A 19,044-nucleotide genomic window follows, 5' to 3' on the forward strand; every position below is an offset into this window, starting at 1 on the left:
TTTTGTATAGTTTTTCTGTGTATTGTGCCACCTCTTCTTAATATCTTCTGCTTCTCTTAGGTTCATACCATTTCTGTCCTTTATTGTGCCCATCTTTGCATGAAATGTTCCCTTGGTATCTTTAATTTTCTTCAAGAGATCTCTAGTGTTTCCCATTCTATTGTTTTCCTCTCTCTCTTTGCATTGATCACTGAGGAAGGCTTTCTTTTCTCTCCTTGCTATTCTTTGGGACTCTGCATTCAAATGGGTATATCTTTGCTTTTCTCCTTTGCCTTTCATCTCTCTTCTTTTCTCAGCTATTTGTAAGGCCTCCTCAGACAACCATTTTGCCTTTTGGCATTTCTTTTTCTTGGGGATGGTCTTGATCACTGCCTCCTGTACAATGTCAGGAATCTCTGTCCATAGATCTTCAGGCACTCTATCAGATCTAATCCCTTGAATCTGTTTGTCACTTCCACTGTATAACTGTGAGGGATTCCCTGGTAGCTCAGAGGTTAAAGCGTCTGCCTGGAATGTGGGAGACCCGGGTTCGATTCCTGGGTCGGGAAGATCCCCTGGAGAAGGAAATGGCAACCCACTCCAGTACTCTTGCCTGGAGAATCCCATGGAGGGAGTGTGTGTGTGCTACAGTCCCTGGTGTGCTACAGTCCATGGGGTCGCAAAGAGTAGGACACGACTGAGCGATTTCACTCTAATAGTCTAGTGGTTTTCCTTTCTTTCTTCAATTTAAGTCTGAATTTTGCAATAAGGAGTTCATGATCTGAGCCACAGCTGTTTTTGCTGAGGGCTTCTCCATCTTGGAAGCTTTTCTTTCAGTGCTTATACTTTTGCCTTTTCATACTGTTCATGGTATTCTCAAGGCAAAAATACTAAAGTGGTTTGCCAATCTCTTCTCCAGCGGACCCCATTTTGTCAGAACTCTCCACTTTGACCCATCCATCTTGGGTGGCCCCACATAGCATGGATCATAGTTTCACTGAATTAGACAAGGCTGTGGTCCATGTGATCAGTTTGGTTGTTTTTCTGTGACTGTGGTTTCCATTCTGTCTGCCCTCTGATGAATAAGGATAAGAGGCTTATGGAAGCTTTCTGATGGGAGAGACTGTGGGAGAAACTGGGTGCTCCGTAAAACTTTAATCCAATTTTCTATTGATGGGCTGTGTTCCCTCCCTGTTGTTTGGCCTGAAGCCAAACTGTCGACCCATACCTCTACTGGAGACTCCTGGACACTCACAGGCAAGTCTGGCTCAGTCTCCCACTGTCCTCCAAAGACAAATTCCTTGCAGGTTCTCAGTCCCTTTGCCAGATCCCCAGGTTGGGAGATCTGTTGTGGGTCCTAGAACTTTCTTAACAGTCCAAGAATTTCTTTGGTATAATTGTTCTGCAGTTTGTGGGTTGTCTGCTCTGTGGCTCTATGGTGGGGCTAATGGCGACCTCCTCCAAGAGAGCTTATGCCACACACTTGATGACCCAGGTCTGCTGCACACAGAGTCCCATCCCTGCGACAGGCCACTGCTGACCTGTGCTGCCACAGGAGACACTCAAACACTCAAAGGCAGGTCTGGCTCAGTCTCTCTGGAGTCTCTAGGTCCTGGTGCACATGTTTTGTTTGAGCCTTCTGAACACTCTGATGGGTATGGGGTTTGATTCTAAATGTGATTTCGCCCCTCCTATCATCTTGTTGGGGCTTCTCCTTTGCCTTTGGACACGGGGTATCTTTTTTTGGTGGGATCCAACATTCTCCCATTGATGGCTGCTCATCAGCAAGTTGCAATTTTGGAGTTCTCACAGGAGAAGATGAGCGCACGATCCTTCTACTCTGCCATCTTGTTGGTGCTATGAGGGAAGCTCTATCTTTGTAGTCCCTGGCAATCATTAACCTGACTTTTCTCTATAGATTCACTATTCTTGACATTATATTAAAATAGAATCATAAAGTATGTGCCCTTTTGTCTATAAGATTATTCCATGCTATAGCATGTATCAGGACCTTATCCTTTGTACTGAATAATATTATATTCTACAGATGTAGTGCATTTAATAATCCATCAGTTGATGACTAGTTGGATTATTTCCAATTTGGGGCCTTTATGTATAAAGCTGCTATGAACATTAATGTCTTTAGTGGATATATGTTTTTAATTCTCTTGGGCAAATACCTAGGAATGGAACAGGCTTCAGCAATATGTGAACTGTGAACTTCCTGATGTTCAAGCTGGCTTTAGAAAAGGCAAAGGAACCAGAGATCAAATTGCCAGCATCCGCTGGATCATGGAAAAAGCAAGAGAGTTCCAGAAAAACATCTATTTCTGCTTTATTGACTATGCCAAAGCCTTTGACTGTGTGGATCACAATAAACTGTGGACAATTCTGAAACAGATGGGAATACCAGACCACCTGATCTGCCTCTTGAGAAATCTGTATGCAGATCAGGAAGCAACAGTTAGAACTGGACATGGAACAACAGACTGGTTCCAAATAGGAAAAGGAGTTCATCAAGGCTGTATATTGTCACCCTGCTTATTTAACTTATATGCAGAGTACATCATGAGAAATGCTGGACTGGAAGAAACACAAGCTGGAATCAAGATTGCCGGGAGAAATATCAATAACCTCAGATATGCAGATGACACCACCCTTATGGCAGAAAGTGAAGAGGAACTCAAAAGCCTCTTGATGAAAGTCAAAGTGGAGAGTGAAAAAGTTGGCTTAAAACTCAACATTCAGAAAATGAAGATCATGGCATCTGGTCCCACCACTTCATGGGAAATAGATGGGGAAACAGTGGAAACAGTGTCAGCCTTTGTTTTTCTGGGCTCCAAAATCACTGCAGATGGTGATTGCAGCCATGAAATTAAAAGACGCTTACTCCTTGGAAGGAAAGTTATGACCAACCTAGATAGCATATTCAAAAGCAGAGACATTACTTTGCCAACAAAGGTTCGTCTAGTCAACGCTATGGTTTTTCCTGTGGTCATGTATGGATGTGAGAGTTGGACTGTGAAGAAGGCTGAGCACCGAAGAATTGATGCTTTTGAACTGTGGTGTTGGAGAAGACTCTTGAGAGTCCCTTGGACTGCAAGGAGATCCAACCAGTCCATTGTGAAGATCAGCCCTGGGATTTCTTTGGAAGGAATGATGCTAAAGCTGAAACTCCAGTACTTTGGCCACCTCATGTGAAGAGTTGACTCATTGGAAAAGACTCTGATGCTGGGAGGGATTGGGGGCAGGAGGAGAAGGGGACAACAGAGGATGAGATGGCTGGATGGCATCACTGACTCGATAAACGTGAGTCTGAGTGAACTCCGGGAGTTGGTGATGGACAGGGAGGCCTGGCGTGCTGCGATTCATGGGGTCGAAAAGAGTCAGACACGACTGAGCGACTGATCTGATCTGATCTGACCAGCAATGTATGAGAGTTCCAACATCTTCACATCCATACCAACAACTTGTCTGTCTGTTTTCTTAATTTTAGTCATCTTAATGGATAGGAAATGGTATCTCTTTTTGGTTTTGATTTGTCTTTACCTAATAACTAATGACAGTGAGCATATTTCCATGTTTTGTTTTGGAAAATATCTATTCAAACCCTCTGCTTTGTTTTTAAATAAATTATTCGGTCATTGTAAGCTGCAAATGTAATTTTTTAAAATATACTCTAGATACTATTTCCTTATCAGATATATAATTTGCAACTATTTTCTCCCATTCTGTGGTCTCTCCTTTTAAATGCAAAAGTCTTTAATTTTGATGATATCCAAATTATCTATTTCCTCTTTTGTTTCTTGTAATTTAGTGTCATATCTAAAAAACCATCACCTAATCAAAGGTCACAAAGATGAACACCTATATTTTCTTCTAAGAATTCTATAGTTTTAGCTCTCACATTTATGTATTTCAAGTTAATTTATGTTATTAGTTTTAACATAAAATGAGGTGGGGGTCCAATCTCATTTGTTTTGTATGTGAATATCCAGTTGTCCAAAAGTTTTTAAAAGATTATTTTCTTCACTGAATTGTTTTGTCATTCTAGTCCAAAAATCAATTAAGCATACATATTAGAAGTTATTTTTGAATTCCTAATTCTATTAAACACTGTTTTGATTACTATAAGCTTGCAGTAAAATTTTAAAATGTTTAGTGTGAACCCTCCACCTTTTTTCTTTTTGAAGACTCTTTTAGCTAACTTGTATTTTAGGATTAGCTCATCCATTTTCCAAAAAGGGCAGCTTGAGAGACAGCACTGCCATCTTAACAATATTAAAACTTGTTGGATTGGATCATTTTGTTGATTGGATCATCCAATCTTTGTTGATTGGATCATCAACAAAGGCACTGTTGGCACAGATGGTAAAATTTAAATTAGAGTCTTGAGGTGAAGAGCACACAATAAATTACTTGTTCTATTCTTGCAACAATTATTTCAAAATAAAAAGTTAAAATTTAAAAATGTGTGCTTCCTAACTGCTATGAAAAGCAGGTACTAGTAATCTGATAAAATTGTTCTTACAAGAATTAAAAGTCAAAGCACAGTAGTGACTTCAAAACATTAAATATCAAGGGAATATGGAAAGGATATGCTATCTACGCTGAATTTTTAAATAAATTTTCAAATAAATCATAAGATTCTATCTCCTCCACCTCTAATATATGCTAAAAATATTTTAGAATTCCTTCAGTTCAGTTCAGTTCAGTTGCTCAGTCGTGTCCAACTCTTTGCGACCCCATGAATCGAAGCACACCAGGCCACCCTGTCCATCACCAACTGCCAGAGTTCACTCAGACTCATGTCAATCAAGTCAGTGATGCTATCCAGCCATCTCATCCTCTGTTGTCCCCTTCTCCTCCTGCCCCCAATCCCTCCCAGCATCAGAGTCTTTTCCAATGAGTCAACTCTTCACATGAGGTGGCCAAAGTACTGGAGTTTCAGCTTTAGCATCATTCCTTCCAAAGAAATCCCAGGGCTGATCTCCTTCAGAATGGACTGGTTGGATCTCCTTGCAGTCCAAGGGACTCTCAAGAGTCTTCTCCAACACCACAGTTCAAAAGCATCAATTCTTTGGTGCTCAGCCTTCTTCACAGTCCAACTCTCACATCCATACATGACCACAGGAAAAATCATAGCCTTGACTAGACGGGCTTTTGTTGGCAAAGTAATGTCTCTGCTTTTGAATATGCTATCTAGATTGGTCATAACTTTTCTTCCAAGGGGTATGTGTCTTTTAATTTCATGGCTGCAGTCACCATCTGCAGTAATTTTGGAGCCCAAAAAAACAAAGTCTGACGCTGTTTCCACTGTTTCCCCATCTATTTCCCATGAAGTGATGGGACCAGATGCTATGATCTTCATTTTCTGAATGTTGAGTTTTAAGCCAACTTTTTCACTCTCCACTTTGACTTTCATCAAGAGGCTTTTGAGTTCCTCTTCACTTTCTGCCATAAGGGTGGTGTCATCTGCATATCTGAGGGTATTGATATTTCTCCCAGCAATCTTGATTCCAGCTTGTGCTTCTTCCAGCCCAGCATTTCTCATGATGTACTCTGCATAGAAGTTAAATAAGCAGGGTGACAATATACAGCCTTGATGTACTCCTTTTCCTATTTGGAACCAGCCCGTTGTTCCATGTCCAGTTCTAACTGTTGCTTCCTGACCTGCATACAGATTTCTCAAGAGGCAGGTCAGGTGGTCTGGTATTCCCATCTGTTTCAGAATTTTCCACAGTTTATTGTGATCCACACAGTCAAAGGCTTTAGCATAGTCAATAAAGCAGAAATAGATGTTTTTTCTGGAACTCTCTTGCTTTTTCGATGATCCAGCAGATGTTGGCAATTTGGTCTCTGGTTCTTCTGCCTTTTCTAAAACCAGCTTGAACATCTGGAAGTTCACGGTTCACGTATTGCTGAAGCCTGGCTTGGAGAATTTTGAGCATTACTTTACTAGCGTGTGAGATGAGTGCAATTGTGCAGAAATCTCAATTTCATAGTGACATTTTAAGTCGTTTTTCAGTGTAAATCAGAGTTGCCTAAAAGATCTTGTTTACATAAGAAGAAAGGACTGCCATTGCTTTGAAAGAGATTTCTGAGATATTCAAGGGACTTTCTGTCCAGGATTTCCTGGTTCCCAGATTCTGCAACATTATTCTTCCCAGAGGTGAACACTTAACACATATGTGCACACTAATAGGCTCCAAACTGGTGACAGCCTTCATCAGAGGCAGAGTAAGTATAAGAAACTGGATGCACATCACTCTCCTCTTTCACCCTCATTAACAGGATGTATATACGTGCTTTACAATCTCATTTGAAAATCATAATCAGCTTGTGCTATGGTGCCATGATTAACTGTATTCTGAAAGCTTGTTAAAGAAAAGTTATTTGACACTTGTTAAAATGGTAAGGAAAGCATTATTCAAGGGATAGTCTTGAATATCCCTACTGTAATAAGCCTATGGCAATGGGGAAAAGATTGGGCTTAACTCTAAATACAGCAAATGGATATTTTAGCCAAGGAGCTGGGTTAAGTTCTCAGTAGATGGAAAATTACTAATAAGAGATACTAAGGGGATTCTTGTTTAACTCAGGCCAAGGACTTATATATTAAAAGTGGGGTATGAAAAACTTGATCAAATATAAACGGTGATCAGATATCAAAAGTAGGGAGATGACCGAGAAGAATTCTATGCTAAGACATGCCTGGAAAGGCCAAAGACATGAAGTAGAGGGGAGGCCAAGAGAAGGGAGGTGTAGGGAAGTCAAGGTCCATTTCACAAGACAACTCAGAGAAGCCTAACTCAAGTTTGATAAAGAAGAGAATCTTTGTCAAGCTACAATGAAGACACTGGCAATAGTTTCTCATTATTCATGGTATACCCAAGTTGTATTATAGTCTCTAAGACAGAGTGAATCTTCATTAATAATCACTGAGTGAGCAAATGAAAATAAAGAAACTAAGGCTTCTACGAGTTCAATAATTTGCACAAGGTCACACAGGGAATGGTGGAAAGTGAAAGTGAAAGTGAAGTCACTCAGTCGTGTCCGACTCTTTGGGACCCCATGGACTGTAGCCTACCAGGCTCCACCATCCATGGGATTTTCCAGGCAAGAATACTGGAGTGGGTTCCCATTTCCTTCTCCAGGGGATCTTCCCAACTGAGGAACTGAACCTGGGTCTCCGGCATTGTAGGCAGACACTTTACTGTCTGAGCCACCAGGGAAGTCAGGAATGGTGGAGGTGGCAATGAATTCATATAACATTATGATGCCTGCCCTCCAAACCATCTCAGCACAGTTTCCAGTTGTTTTATCCTTCTGAAGGGAAACAAATATGAATTTTAGTCTCTCAGCCCTTGGCACTACCTCCATTAGTGGTATAGACCGTGTCTTCCAACTCTTATCTACCAAAACTGCAAGAATTGCTTCTGAGGTCTTCTCACAGGGGCACTTTATTCAAAAATGGCACATTCCAAAAAGTCTTCTTGTAGCCTTTATCAAAGACTTCAAGTGAAGCATGGTTTGATGAAAGCACAATTAAGCTTATTTAAATCATGATTAAATCACTGGTGGCTTATCTATTGTTATTTTATTAACAGGGCTTCCCTCACAGTTCAATTGGTAAAGAATCAGCCTGCAATCACCAAGAGACCCAGGTTCAACTCCTGGGTCAGGAAGATCCCATGGAGAAGGAAATGGCAACCTACTCCAGTATTCTTGCCTGGAGAATCCCATAGACAGAGGAATCTGGAAGTCTACAGTTCATGAGTTCGCAAGAGTTGGACATGACTTAGCAACTAAACCACCATCACTGTGTAACTACATGCCAGGGCAAGTTAACATCTCATTTTTGAACCATCAGCCTGCATTTGGGGACCAGATAATCATGGCCAGAGTTTCAGGGACAGTCTAGCTACTGCATCCACTAGCTCTGTTCTTTGCTACGATCGTTATATACCTCTTTATTATTGGCTCTGGGGAAATCCTCCTCCTAAGGGCTCCTGATAAAGAAGCTTTCACCAGAGATCTGATGGGTAAATGAGGTGTGAGTGCTCACCAGCTCCACCCATTATATCATCTTCCCAAAATGGGATTTGGGGGGAAAATTACCCTCTTCCTAAAAGTCAGGAATTATTGCCTGTTTGTGCTGAATCAAGACTTGGATGCTGATACCTTTTCTCTGTTCCCAGTCCGGGGTCTCAACTGCCAACATTTCCCCCTTCGGGTCTAGAGGAGAGAAGAGGAAAGAGGGGAACCTGAGAAAATGTTAAAACCTATAAAGCTGCCATACTGATGACTCTTCCTAGAAAAAGCAGTACATCAAAGAATATGTAGTAAACCCAGTGAAATTACTTAACTTCCTTGTGACTTCATTCCCTCATCTGTAGAACAAAGAAAATGGTAGTTACTATCTGTTATGAAGATCAAACTGTGTAACAGATGTAAAAGCACACAAACTTAAAGAGGTGAGGAAACAATGCCAACTTTATTGGGTCCTATGATCTATTAAAATGTCATATATAATCATCTGTCTTTCACAACAACAAAAGTCCCTCTTTAGCAGATGTTTCTGCCCTCTTCCCAGGCTTGTTTCTGGAGATAGCTATTTCACAACTGAGACAGAACTCTTGACAATATATAAGGCAGAACCCATCTGGGCTGTGCAGACACCAGAAAGTCACTTCTTTTTCCTCCACTGGACTGCCCTTGGCCACCTCAGCAGCATGAGAACAACAGCCTTTGTCCTGCTCTCAGCCCTGGTGCTTGCAACCATCCTCAGTGAGTACCTCCCTCAAAACCCTGCCCCTGCCCTGATATTGAGAGTTCATGTTATCTTCTCTCCATGTAATTCTGAGATATATACAACACATATAATAAAGGAAAATTTTTGAAATGCACTTTTTTGTTTGTACCAATAAATGACCAAATTATAACATCAGGGTGCAAGTGGACCTAAATGGTCAACCAAGGTCAAATTGCTATCCATATAAACATTTAGTATAACTTCTTTGGGAAATGTCTATCCAATGTATTCTTGGACTTAATATCACTTTTTATTGGGATCTCATTTAATCATAAAACAATTCAATCCAAGACTGGAAATCTATAGTTTGGCAGCATGAACTACTGTTCTTCTTCTTCCATTATTGAGTTGAAATCTGCCTCCCTAGAATTTTCAACTGCTAGTCCAATTTCTGCCTCTAGGCTTGTTACATAACAGCAGACACTTCCAAAATATAAAACTTGTGGATTTTTTTTCCTAAGTTCAGATTATGAAGTAGGAAAGAACAGCACAAACTCATTATTATAATAGTTTTATCATCTTTTGGGCTACACTCTAAACCCACTTCGAAAAAGAAAATGAAAAGTTTTGTGTGAAGAGCTTCAACCTTTAATATTATGCTATACAGCTTTGAAGTGAATCTTATATTTTGATGACAGTCTGAGAGCTGAAACAAATCAAAGATTAGTTTTCTAATAAGATTAATGCTTCCAGAGTTTAAATTTCTTCGTCTTTATCTTACATATGTAGACTGTGTCAAACACCATGAACAGGTCTGTATGCCCATCTTGACATGAAAGTACTACTTTTGTATAATTTTAAAGGCCAGTATCAGTAAAGAAATACTCAACACTATATATTAATTAAATTTCTACATGTTTAAAGGTTTATTTTTTAAGTTTAAAAAATTGTTTCTTTTAAAAACTGTAGGTAGACCTTTCTAACATGGAAGGGGCAGAACAGAGTGGTTAGACACCTAGCATGAGAGTGAATAGGTGCTGATTAAATTCTAGCTGTTTGATAGTGTGCCCATGGGAAACAATACTTGCCTCATATTTCACAATAGTGTGAAATTTAAAGCTGTAATATTTAAAAAGGGCTTAGCACAGTACCTGACACATAGTAAAGCTCAGGAAGGACAAGTCATGACTTAAAATGTTCAAATGGGTCACATACATCTTTGTTCTCTATCTTAAAGAATGAAGATTTTAACTTAACCTTTTTTTCATTACTCATTAAATAATGACTACTGTTGAGACAATCTAGGTGTGGTAGTAAAAACTTAAGCTAGCTACCAGGCAATTTGGGTTTTAGACTAGCTCTACTGCTTTCTAGCTGCATGACCCTTTGGCCCAGGCAGTCCCTTCCACTTCTTTGAGTCAAAAATTTAGGTTTCCCTGTTAAAGAAAATAAGACATTAAAACTGTAAATTTTGGAGTCAGGACTGAGTTCAAACCATCCTTCATGATTTTTTAGATGTGTGAGAATGAAAAGGTTCAGTTCAGTTCAGTTCAGTCACGCAGTCATGTCTGACTCTTTGCAACCCCATGAATTGCAGCATGCCAGGCCTCCCTGTCCATCACCAACTCCCGGACTTCGCTCAAATTCATGTCCATCAAGTCAGTGATGCCATCCAGCCATCTCATCCTCTGTCGTCCCCTTCTCCTCCTGCCCCCAATCGTCCCAGCATCAGAGTCTTTTCCAATGACTCAACTCTTCGCATCAGGTGGTCAAAGTATTGGAGTTTCAGCTTTAGCATCAGTCCTTCCAATGAACACCCAGGACTAATCTCCTTTAGAATGGACTGGTTGGATCTCCTTGCAGTCCAAGGGACTCTCAAGAGTCTTCTCCAACACCATAGTTCAAAAGCATCAATTCTTCGGCACTCAGCTGGTTGTTGACAGTTCTTCACAGTCCAACTCTCTCATATATGACCACTGGAAAAACCATAGCCTTGACTAGACAGACCTTTGTTGGCAAAGTAATGTCTCTGCTTTTTAATGTGCTATCTAGGTTGGTCATAACTTTCCTTCCAAGGAGTTTTTTAATTCCTTGGCTGAAATCACCATCTACAGTGATTTTGCAGCCCCCAAAATAAAGTCTGACACTGTTTCCACTGTTTCCCCATCTATTTCCCATGAAGTGATGGGACCAGATGCCATGATCTTCATTTTCTGAATGTTGAGCTTTAAGCCTACTTTTTCACTCTCCTCTTTCACTTTCATTAAGAGGCTTTTGAGTTTCTCTTCACTTTCTGCCATAAGGGTGGTGTCATCTGCATATCTGAGGGTATTGATATTTCTCCCAGCAATCTTGATTCCAGCTTGTGTTTCTTCCAGCCCAGCAATTCTCATGATGTACTCTGCATATAAGTTAAATAAGCAGAGTGACAATATACAGCCTTGACGTACTCCTTTTCCTATTTGGAACCAGTCTGTTGTTCCATGTCCAGTTCTAACTGTTATTTCCTGACCTGCATATAGGTTTCTCAAGAGGCAGATCAGGTGTTCTGGTATTCCCATCTCTTTCAGAATTTTCCACAGTTTATTGCGATCCATAAAGTTAAAGGCTTTGGCATAGTCAATAAAGCAGAAATAGATGTTTTTCTGGAACTCTCTTGCTTTTTCAATGATCCAGCGGATGTTGGCAATTTGATCTCTGGTTCCTCTGCCTTTTCTAAAACCAGCTTGAACATCTGGAAGTTCACGGTTCACGTATTGCTGAAGCCTGGCTTGGAGAATTTTGAGCATTACTTTACTAGTGTGTGAGATGAGTGCAATTGTGTGGTAGTTTGAGCATTCTTTGGCATTGCCTTTCTTTGGGACTGGAATGAAAACTGACCTTTTCCAGTCCTGTGGTCACTGCTGAGTTTTTCAAATTTGCTGGCATGTTGAGTGCAGCTCTTTCACAGCATCATCTTTCATCAGGATTTGACATAGCTCAACTGGAATTCTATCACCTCCACTAGCTTTGTTCGTAGTGATGCTTTCTAAGGCCCACTTGACTTCACATTCCACGATGTCTGGCTCTGGGTGAGTGATCACACCTTTGTGATTATCTGGGTTGTGAAGATCTTTTTTGTACAGTTCTTCTGCGTATTCTTACCACCTCTTCTTAATATCTTCTGCTTCTCTTAGGTCCATACCATTTCTGTCTTTTATTGAGCCCATCTTTGCATGAAATGTTCCCTTGGTATCTCTAATTTTCTTGAAGAAATCTCTAGTCTTTCCCATTCTGTTGTTTTCCTCTATTTCTTCGCATTGATCGCTGAGGAAGGCTTTCTTATCTCTCCTTGCTATTCTTTGGAACTCTGCATTCAGATGCTTATATCTTTCCTTTTCTCCTTTGCTTTTCGCTTCTCTTCTTTTCACAGCTAAATAGCTGTGTGTAAGGCCTCCCCAGACAGCCATTTTGCTTTTTTGTGTTTCTTTTCCATGGGGATGGTCTTGATCCCTGTCTCCTGTACAATGTCACGAACCTCAGTCCATAGTTCATCAGGCACTAAAGGTTAATTAATATTAAACCTTAGGAGTTTCCTGCTTACACTACATATGATATAAATTCTGGCACTGTGGTTTGAACAGGCAAGAAGTGAAATCATGCTGGCATATACTTGACATCAGTTCAGTTCAGTTCAGTCGCTCAGTCGTGTCCAACTCTTTGTAACCCATGGACTGCAGCATGCCAGGCCTCCCTGTCCATCACCAACTCTCAGAGCTTATGCAAATTCATGTCCATTGAGTTAGTGATGCCATCCAACCATCTCATCCTCTGTTATCTTCTTCTCCTCCCGCCTTCAATCTTTCCCAGCATCAGGGTCTTTTCAAATGAGTCAGTTCTTCACAACAGGTGGCCAAAGTATTATAGTTTCAGCTTCAGTATCAGTTCTTCCAATGAATATTCAGGACTGATTTCCTTTAGGATAGACTGGTTGGATCACCTTGCAGTCCAAGGGACTCTCAAGAGTCTTCTCCAACACCACAGTTCAAAAGCATCAATTTTTTGGCACTCAGCTTTCTTTATAGTCCAACTCTCACATCCATACATGACTACTGGAAAAACCATAGTTTTGACTAGATGAACCTTTGTCGGCAAAGTAATCTCTGTCCTTTTTAATATGCTGTCTAGATTGGTCATAGCTTTTCTTCCAAGGAGCAAGTGTCTTTTAATTTCATGGCTGCAGTCATCATCTGCAGTGATTTTGGAGCTCAGAAAAATAAAGTCTATCACTGTTCCCATTGTTTCCCCATCTATTTGCCATGAAGTGCTGGGATTGAATGCCACGATCTTAGTTTTCTGAATGTTGAGCTTTAAGCCAACTTTTTCACTCTCCTCTTTCATGTTCATCAAGAGGCTCTTTAGTTCTTCACTTTCTGTCATAAGGTGGTGTCATCTGCATATCTGAGGGTACTGATATTTCTCCCAGCAATCTTGATTCCAGCTCGTGCTTCATCCAGCCCAGCATTTCTCATGATGTACTCTGCATAGAAGTTAAATAAGCAGGGTGACAATATACAGCCTTGATTCACTCCTTTCCCAGTCTGGAACCAGTCTGTTGTTTCATGTACAGTTTTAACTGTTGCTTCCTGACATGCGTAGATTTCTCAGGAGGCAGGTCAGGTGCTCAGGTATTCCCATCGCTTGAAGAATTTTCTCGAGTTTCTTGTGGTCCACACAGTCAAAGGCTTTGGCATAGTCAGTAAAGCAGAAGTAGATTTTTTTTGGAACTCTCTTGCTTTTTCAATGATCCAGCAGATGTTGGCAATTTGATCTCTGGTTCCTCTACCTTTTCTAAAACCATCTGGAACATCTGGAAGTTCACAGCTCACGTACTGCTGAAGCCTGGCTTGGAGAATTTTGAGCTTTGCTTTTCTAGCGTGTGAGATGAGTGCAATTGTGTGGTAGTTTGAGCATTCTTTGGCATTGCCTTTCTTAGGGATTGGAATGAAAACTGACCTTTTCCAGTCCTGTGGCCACTGCTGAGTTTTCCAAATTTGCTGGCATATTGAGTGCAGCTCTTTCACAGCATCATCTTCAGGATTTGAAATAGCTCAACTGGAATTCCATCACCTCCACTAGCTTTGTTCATAGTGATGCTTCCTAAGGCCCATTTGACTTTGCATTCCAGGATGTCTGGCTCTAGGTCAGTGATCATACCATCATGATTATCTGGGTCATGAAGATTTTTTTTGTATAGTTCTTCTGTGTATTCTTGTCACCTCTTCTTAATATCTTCTGCTTCTCTTAGGTCCATACCATTTCTGTCCTTTATCGAGCCCATCTTTTTATGAAATGTTCCCTTGGTATCTCTGATTTTCTTGAAGAGATCTCTAGTCTTTCCCATTCTGTTGTTTTCCTCTATTTCTTTGCACTGTTCGCTGAGGAAGGCTTTCTTATCTCTCCTTGCTATTCTTTGGAACTCTGCATTCAAATGGCTATATCTTTCCTTTTCTCCTTTGCCTTTCATGTCTCTTCTTTCCTCAGCTATTTGTCCTCAGACAACCATTTGCCTTTTTGCATTTCTTTTTCTTGGGGATGGTCTTGATCCCTGCCTCCTGTACAATGTCATGAACCTCTGTCAATAGTTCTTCAGGCACTGTTTATCAGATTTAATCCCTTAAATCTATTTGTCATTTCCACCGTATACGTGTGAGGGATTTGATTCAGGTCATACCTGAATGTTCTAGTGGTTTTCTCTACTTTCTTCAATTTAAGTCTGAATTTGGCAATAAGGAGTTCAGGATCTGAGCCACAGTCAGCTCCCGCTCTTGTTTTTGCTGACTGTATAGAACTTCTCCATCTTTGGCTGCAAAGAATATAATCAATCTGATTTCGGTATTGACAGTCTAGTGATGTCCATGTGTAGAGTCATCTCTTGTGCTGTTGGAAGACAGTGTTGGCTATGACCAGTGTGTTCTCTTGGCAAAACTGTTAGCCTTTCCCTGCTTAATTTTGTACTCCAAGGCCAAATTTTCCTGTTACTCCAGGTACATCTTGACTTCTTACTTTTGCATTCCAGTCCCTTGTAATGAAAAGGAAATTTGTTTTTGTCCCGGGACAAACCACAGGCAGCCATACCTGACATGGGGCACTGCAGTTCCATTTTCCACCAAGCTGTAGTAGCCTCTGAAGTCCTCTCCCATCATGTCATGCTTAGTAATCTTTGTATTGGCAGCTCTCAGCTCAGCTCTAAAATATAGAAGGTTCATAAAGTATAGTTCATAAAGTATAGAAGGTTCATAAACTGAAGGATTGGATAAATTAATGAAACATATCTGAAGGGGAACATGAATTTAAGCATATTTTGAGTTATCCAAGTGGAGATACTCAAACATTAGAAAAATATCATGTCTGCAAGTGAACTTATTTTTGAAACCAAATCAGAGTCACAGACATAGAGAACAGACAGGTTTCCAGGGGTGGGGGGCAGATTACTAGATGCAAACTAATATATATAGAATGAGTATACAATAAGGTCTTACTGTACACTACAGGGAACTATATTCAATGTCTATATAACTTAAAGTTTGCTGTATACCAGAAACTAACACAACATTGCAAATTGTAAATCAGCTATACTTCAATAAAAATAAATTAAAGAAAAAGAAAAATATGATGTCTGAAACTCTGGGACAGAAGGAGCTGGAAATGTAGAGTCTTTGGTAAAGAACTGGAGTTAGTGTAGAATTGGAAGTAAAGCCACAGAACAAAATTAAGAGCTATCATGAATTCACTACCATGCCATGTACTGCTAAGTATTTCATACATATCTTCTCAGTTATGTATGTTTTACTTTAATATTACAATACAGTTATTATTGCCTTCATTTTGCAGATAAATAAATTAAGGCTTAGAGAGGAAAAATAATTGTCCCAGGGTTATATAGTCAGGATTTGAATTCCAACATGTTTGACTTTAATGTCCACACTCCACAATTTGCTCAAAGATGAAAAACCTAGAAAATTCTTTCTTGGTAATTGCCTACTTGCTCCTGCAGGCAACTTATCACCTTGGCTTTGGCTCCAGAAACTGAGATTAGTGGATCTCAACTACAATGTTAAAATACATCCGTTTGCCTATGTGCTAGTGAAGTGTATATCAAGTACCTTGTTACCAATAATTAATGGCAAATGTTGCCATGATACAGTAGTTCTTATAACTATAGTAGTTATCATAATATATCTCATACTTACATTCAGGCAGAACTTTTGAAGTGAAAGAAAGAAGTAGCAAACTGTACTACCTGAGATATGTAGAAAACTGATCCCACGGGCATGGTTGTACTTGTGAATATGCTATATGTGTTAAGAACGGATGCATCAACCAGTATGGTGGAAAATATTCTATTTTAAAATAAATAATGATTCAGTTACCATTTATTATAAAGAAGTTTATCATGAGTGATTATATATATGATATAATTTTTTTTTTTACTTACTGTATCTTGGGGTTAGATGAGAATAGACAATTGGAATAAGACACAAATGCACTGAGAGCTTTCTGAACTTGCTTGGAAAATCCTAAATCCTGAGAATAAAAATTTTGCTTAAGGAATTCAAGGCTTTTTATATGTATTTCCAGACTGACTGTAGTAAATATAAAATGTTACCATCAGAAGAAAGATTTTGTTATGAAATATATGCACCAATTTGTGGATCTGATGACAAAACTTATGACAATGATTGCTACTTTTGTTATGAAGTTGAGTAAGTATTGAAATCGTTTCCTACATTTAAGGGTTAATAATTACGTGTTAAGACAAATGTACTTGAAACAGAAGGAGTTGTTTATGGTATAGAATATGTGAATCATCTCATGCTGACTCTGATGAATAGAATTCTCATAATTTACAGGATTTGGGCGTCACTGGTATTACTGTGTCACTACATATTGGCAGTAAGAGTAGAGAACCTTAGAAGGAAGGAATCTTGGAAAGAAATTTAAAGGCCCTCCAGTTCAATTTCCACCTATTAATCTATTGCTTAAACTGTTCCCATGAAAAATTCACCAGTTTGGCTCTCAGTCAATGCTTTGTTTATTTTCAGGGAAAAAGAAATATCCCTCCATCTAGGCATGCCAGTCCACAACTGCTAGGATGAGCTGTGTTTATTGTTCAGCTTCAACAACTAAGTCTGGATATGTTAGAGCTCCTTAACGAGAAAAACCTAAAGAACTTGTTCTGAGTATGATTTCTAAAAAAAAAAAAAAAAAGTATGCTGGAAGTATAATAAACTTAAATTTAGAAAATCACATAACCAAAAGCAGTTTAAAGATTACAAAGTAATCATCCAAAAGATATATTAGTATCAGCTCAAAATGCACGAAATGATGACTAATATACTAGAGTGTATTTAGAAACTTACAGTTCCCTTTAAGTACTTTTAAAACAAACATGAATGAAAACTAGCATCTAGTATATATGGCATATTGCTCTGATTCTGTTTTATTAAGAAAAAATTATGAACTCTTATAAAAAAGCCTTACATGTATCTTCTTTAAATAAAAAATCCATTAAAATATATTTTTAGGGACATAAACTGACTGTGATGTATTATGAGCCTCATCCTTATGTAATCAGCACCAGCTGCTAAAAAATCCCTAAACTGCTGTCACTCCTTTTAAAAGCATCAATAAATGGAGAGACTTGGCTACATTTTGAGGGGCTCACTGGTGAAATGTGGATGCTAATGAAATGCCTATGGCCTCAGCATTTCTCATTTGTTGCTATTTTTGTCTCCACAGGAAAACTAACAACAAACTTAAATTTGTACACTTTGGAAAATGTTGAATCTGTCTTATGATTACAAACACAAGAGACACATTTCTTCTCCCATACAATCTATACCATATTACCTAATCTTGTCACTATTATGTCTTGATTTGCTTGTAAAATAAAGAAAGTGAAATAAATATATGTCTGACTTTTTGTTTAGGAGTTGAATCTTCTAGATTTGTTTCACTTTTGTGTAATCTCTATAAGACAACTTTAGGGCCACATCCTGGGGGAAAGGGGCCAATTAAGACTAGTAGTACCCACTCCAGTGTGCTTGCCTGGAGAATCCCAGGGACGGGGAAGCCTGGTGGGCTACCGTCTATGGGGTCGCACAGAGTCGGACATGACTGAAGCAACTTAGCAGCAGCAACAGCAGCAGTGATGCTGAAGCTCCAATATTTTGGCCACCTGATGCGAAGAGCTGACTCACTGGAAAAGACCCTGATGCTGGGAAAGATTGAAGGCAGGAGGAGAAGGGGATGACAGAGGATGAGATGGTTGGATGGCATCCTGAGTCAATGGACATGAGTTTGAGCAACCGCTGGGAGACGGTGAAGGACAGGGAAGTCTGGCATGCTGCAATCCATGGGATCGCAAAGAGTCAGACATGACTGAGAGACTGAATGGCAACAAATACTCCAATAAAAATTAAAGAATAAAATAAAAATAAAGAATGCCAGTCCACACTGCCCCCCACAACTAAGCATAACAACAATATTAAATTAAAATCAGCATGTTGTTATTTTGCTCTGTTGCTCAGTCATGTCAGACTGAACAACAACAAAGTAGGAACCAGAAAAATCAAAGGAGCTAAAGCTGGTGCCTTCTCTTGCCCAGGCCAGGAAAACATTCTCTGTGCATAACTTAGTTCTGGCCTATTCCTGAAAAATTCCTGAACACATAAAGAGGGAGACTTCAAGCACAACAATCAGGAAATACTGTTTTGCTATATGTCTCTTGTGTTTAAGACACTGAAAGCAAACCTGGGTTGAGACTGCTACTTCTTCCCAGAGAATATGTCTGTAAAACATTTCAAGTAAATACAGCCAGGAAAGTTGTGCAAGTTCCCATGAATTAGTTGATGTCTCCCATGTTTTTCTTTCTTTAAAGTCTGATCTCAGGTCTAGGACCTGAAACTTTAAATCCTACTAATACATTATGTATCCCCAAAATTATATTATTATTTATTTCAAAGATGATATTATTTGTTCCCCAAAACAGAGTGTGCCTTGCAAAACTTTTAAATCTATCTGTACATCTATTCAATGAACACATATCTATTAATGCCTATCTATTATACTTTGAGTCTGTGTTAGGCTTGGTAGCATATAATAGTGAATAGAATTGATTTGGTCTTATCCTCTTGGAGCTTACATTCTGTGGAAAAATTATTTGCCATGCTTAGTACAGTATCCTGTACAAAAGTGATATTATACAAATATGTTTAGTAACACTGAATCAAAATTAAGCAACATTTCAATTGTATTATAACAGATTC

At 39.3% G+C, this 19,044-nt stretch overlaps 1 protein-coding gene across 1 annotated transcript; it reads left to right on the top strand.

Moving 5' to 3' along the window:
* The first annotated feature begins 8,376 nt into the window (after positions 1 to 8,376).
* Positions 8,377 to 17,647, top strand: SPINK9 (serine peptidase inhibitor Kazal type 9). Its single transcript, XM_055551289.1, has 5 exons — positions 8,377 to 8,456; positions 8,576 to 8,769; positions 9,524 to 9,546; positions 16,355 to 16,479; positions 17,516 to 17,647. The coding sequence occupies exons 2-5, from the start codon at positions 8,715 to 8,717 to the stop codon at positions 17,559 to 17,561; spliced, it is 249 nt and encodes an 82-aa protein (XP_055407264.1). The 5' UTR covers positions 8,377 to 8,456; positions 8,576 to 8,714; the 3' UTR covers positions 17,562 to 17,647.
* The last annotated feature ends 1,397 nt before the right edge of the window (positions 17,648 to 19,044 follow it).

Source organism: Bubalus kerabau, chromosome 1, assembly GCF_029407905.1.
Source record: "Bubalus kerabau isolate K-KA32 ecotype Philippines breed swamp buffalo chromosome 1, PCC_UOA_SB_1v2, whole genome shotgun sequence".
NCBI lineage: Eukaryota > Metazoa > Chordata > Mammalia > Artiodactyla > Bovidae > Bubalus > Bubalus kerabau.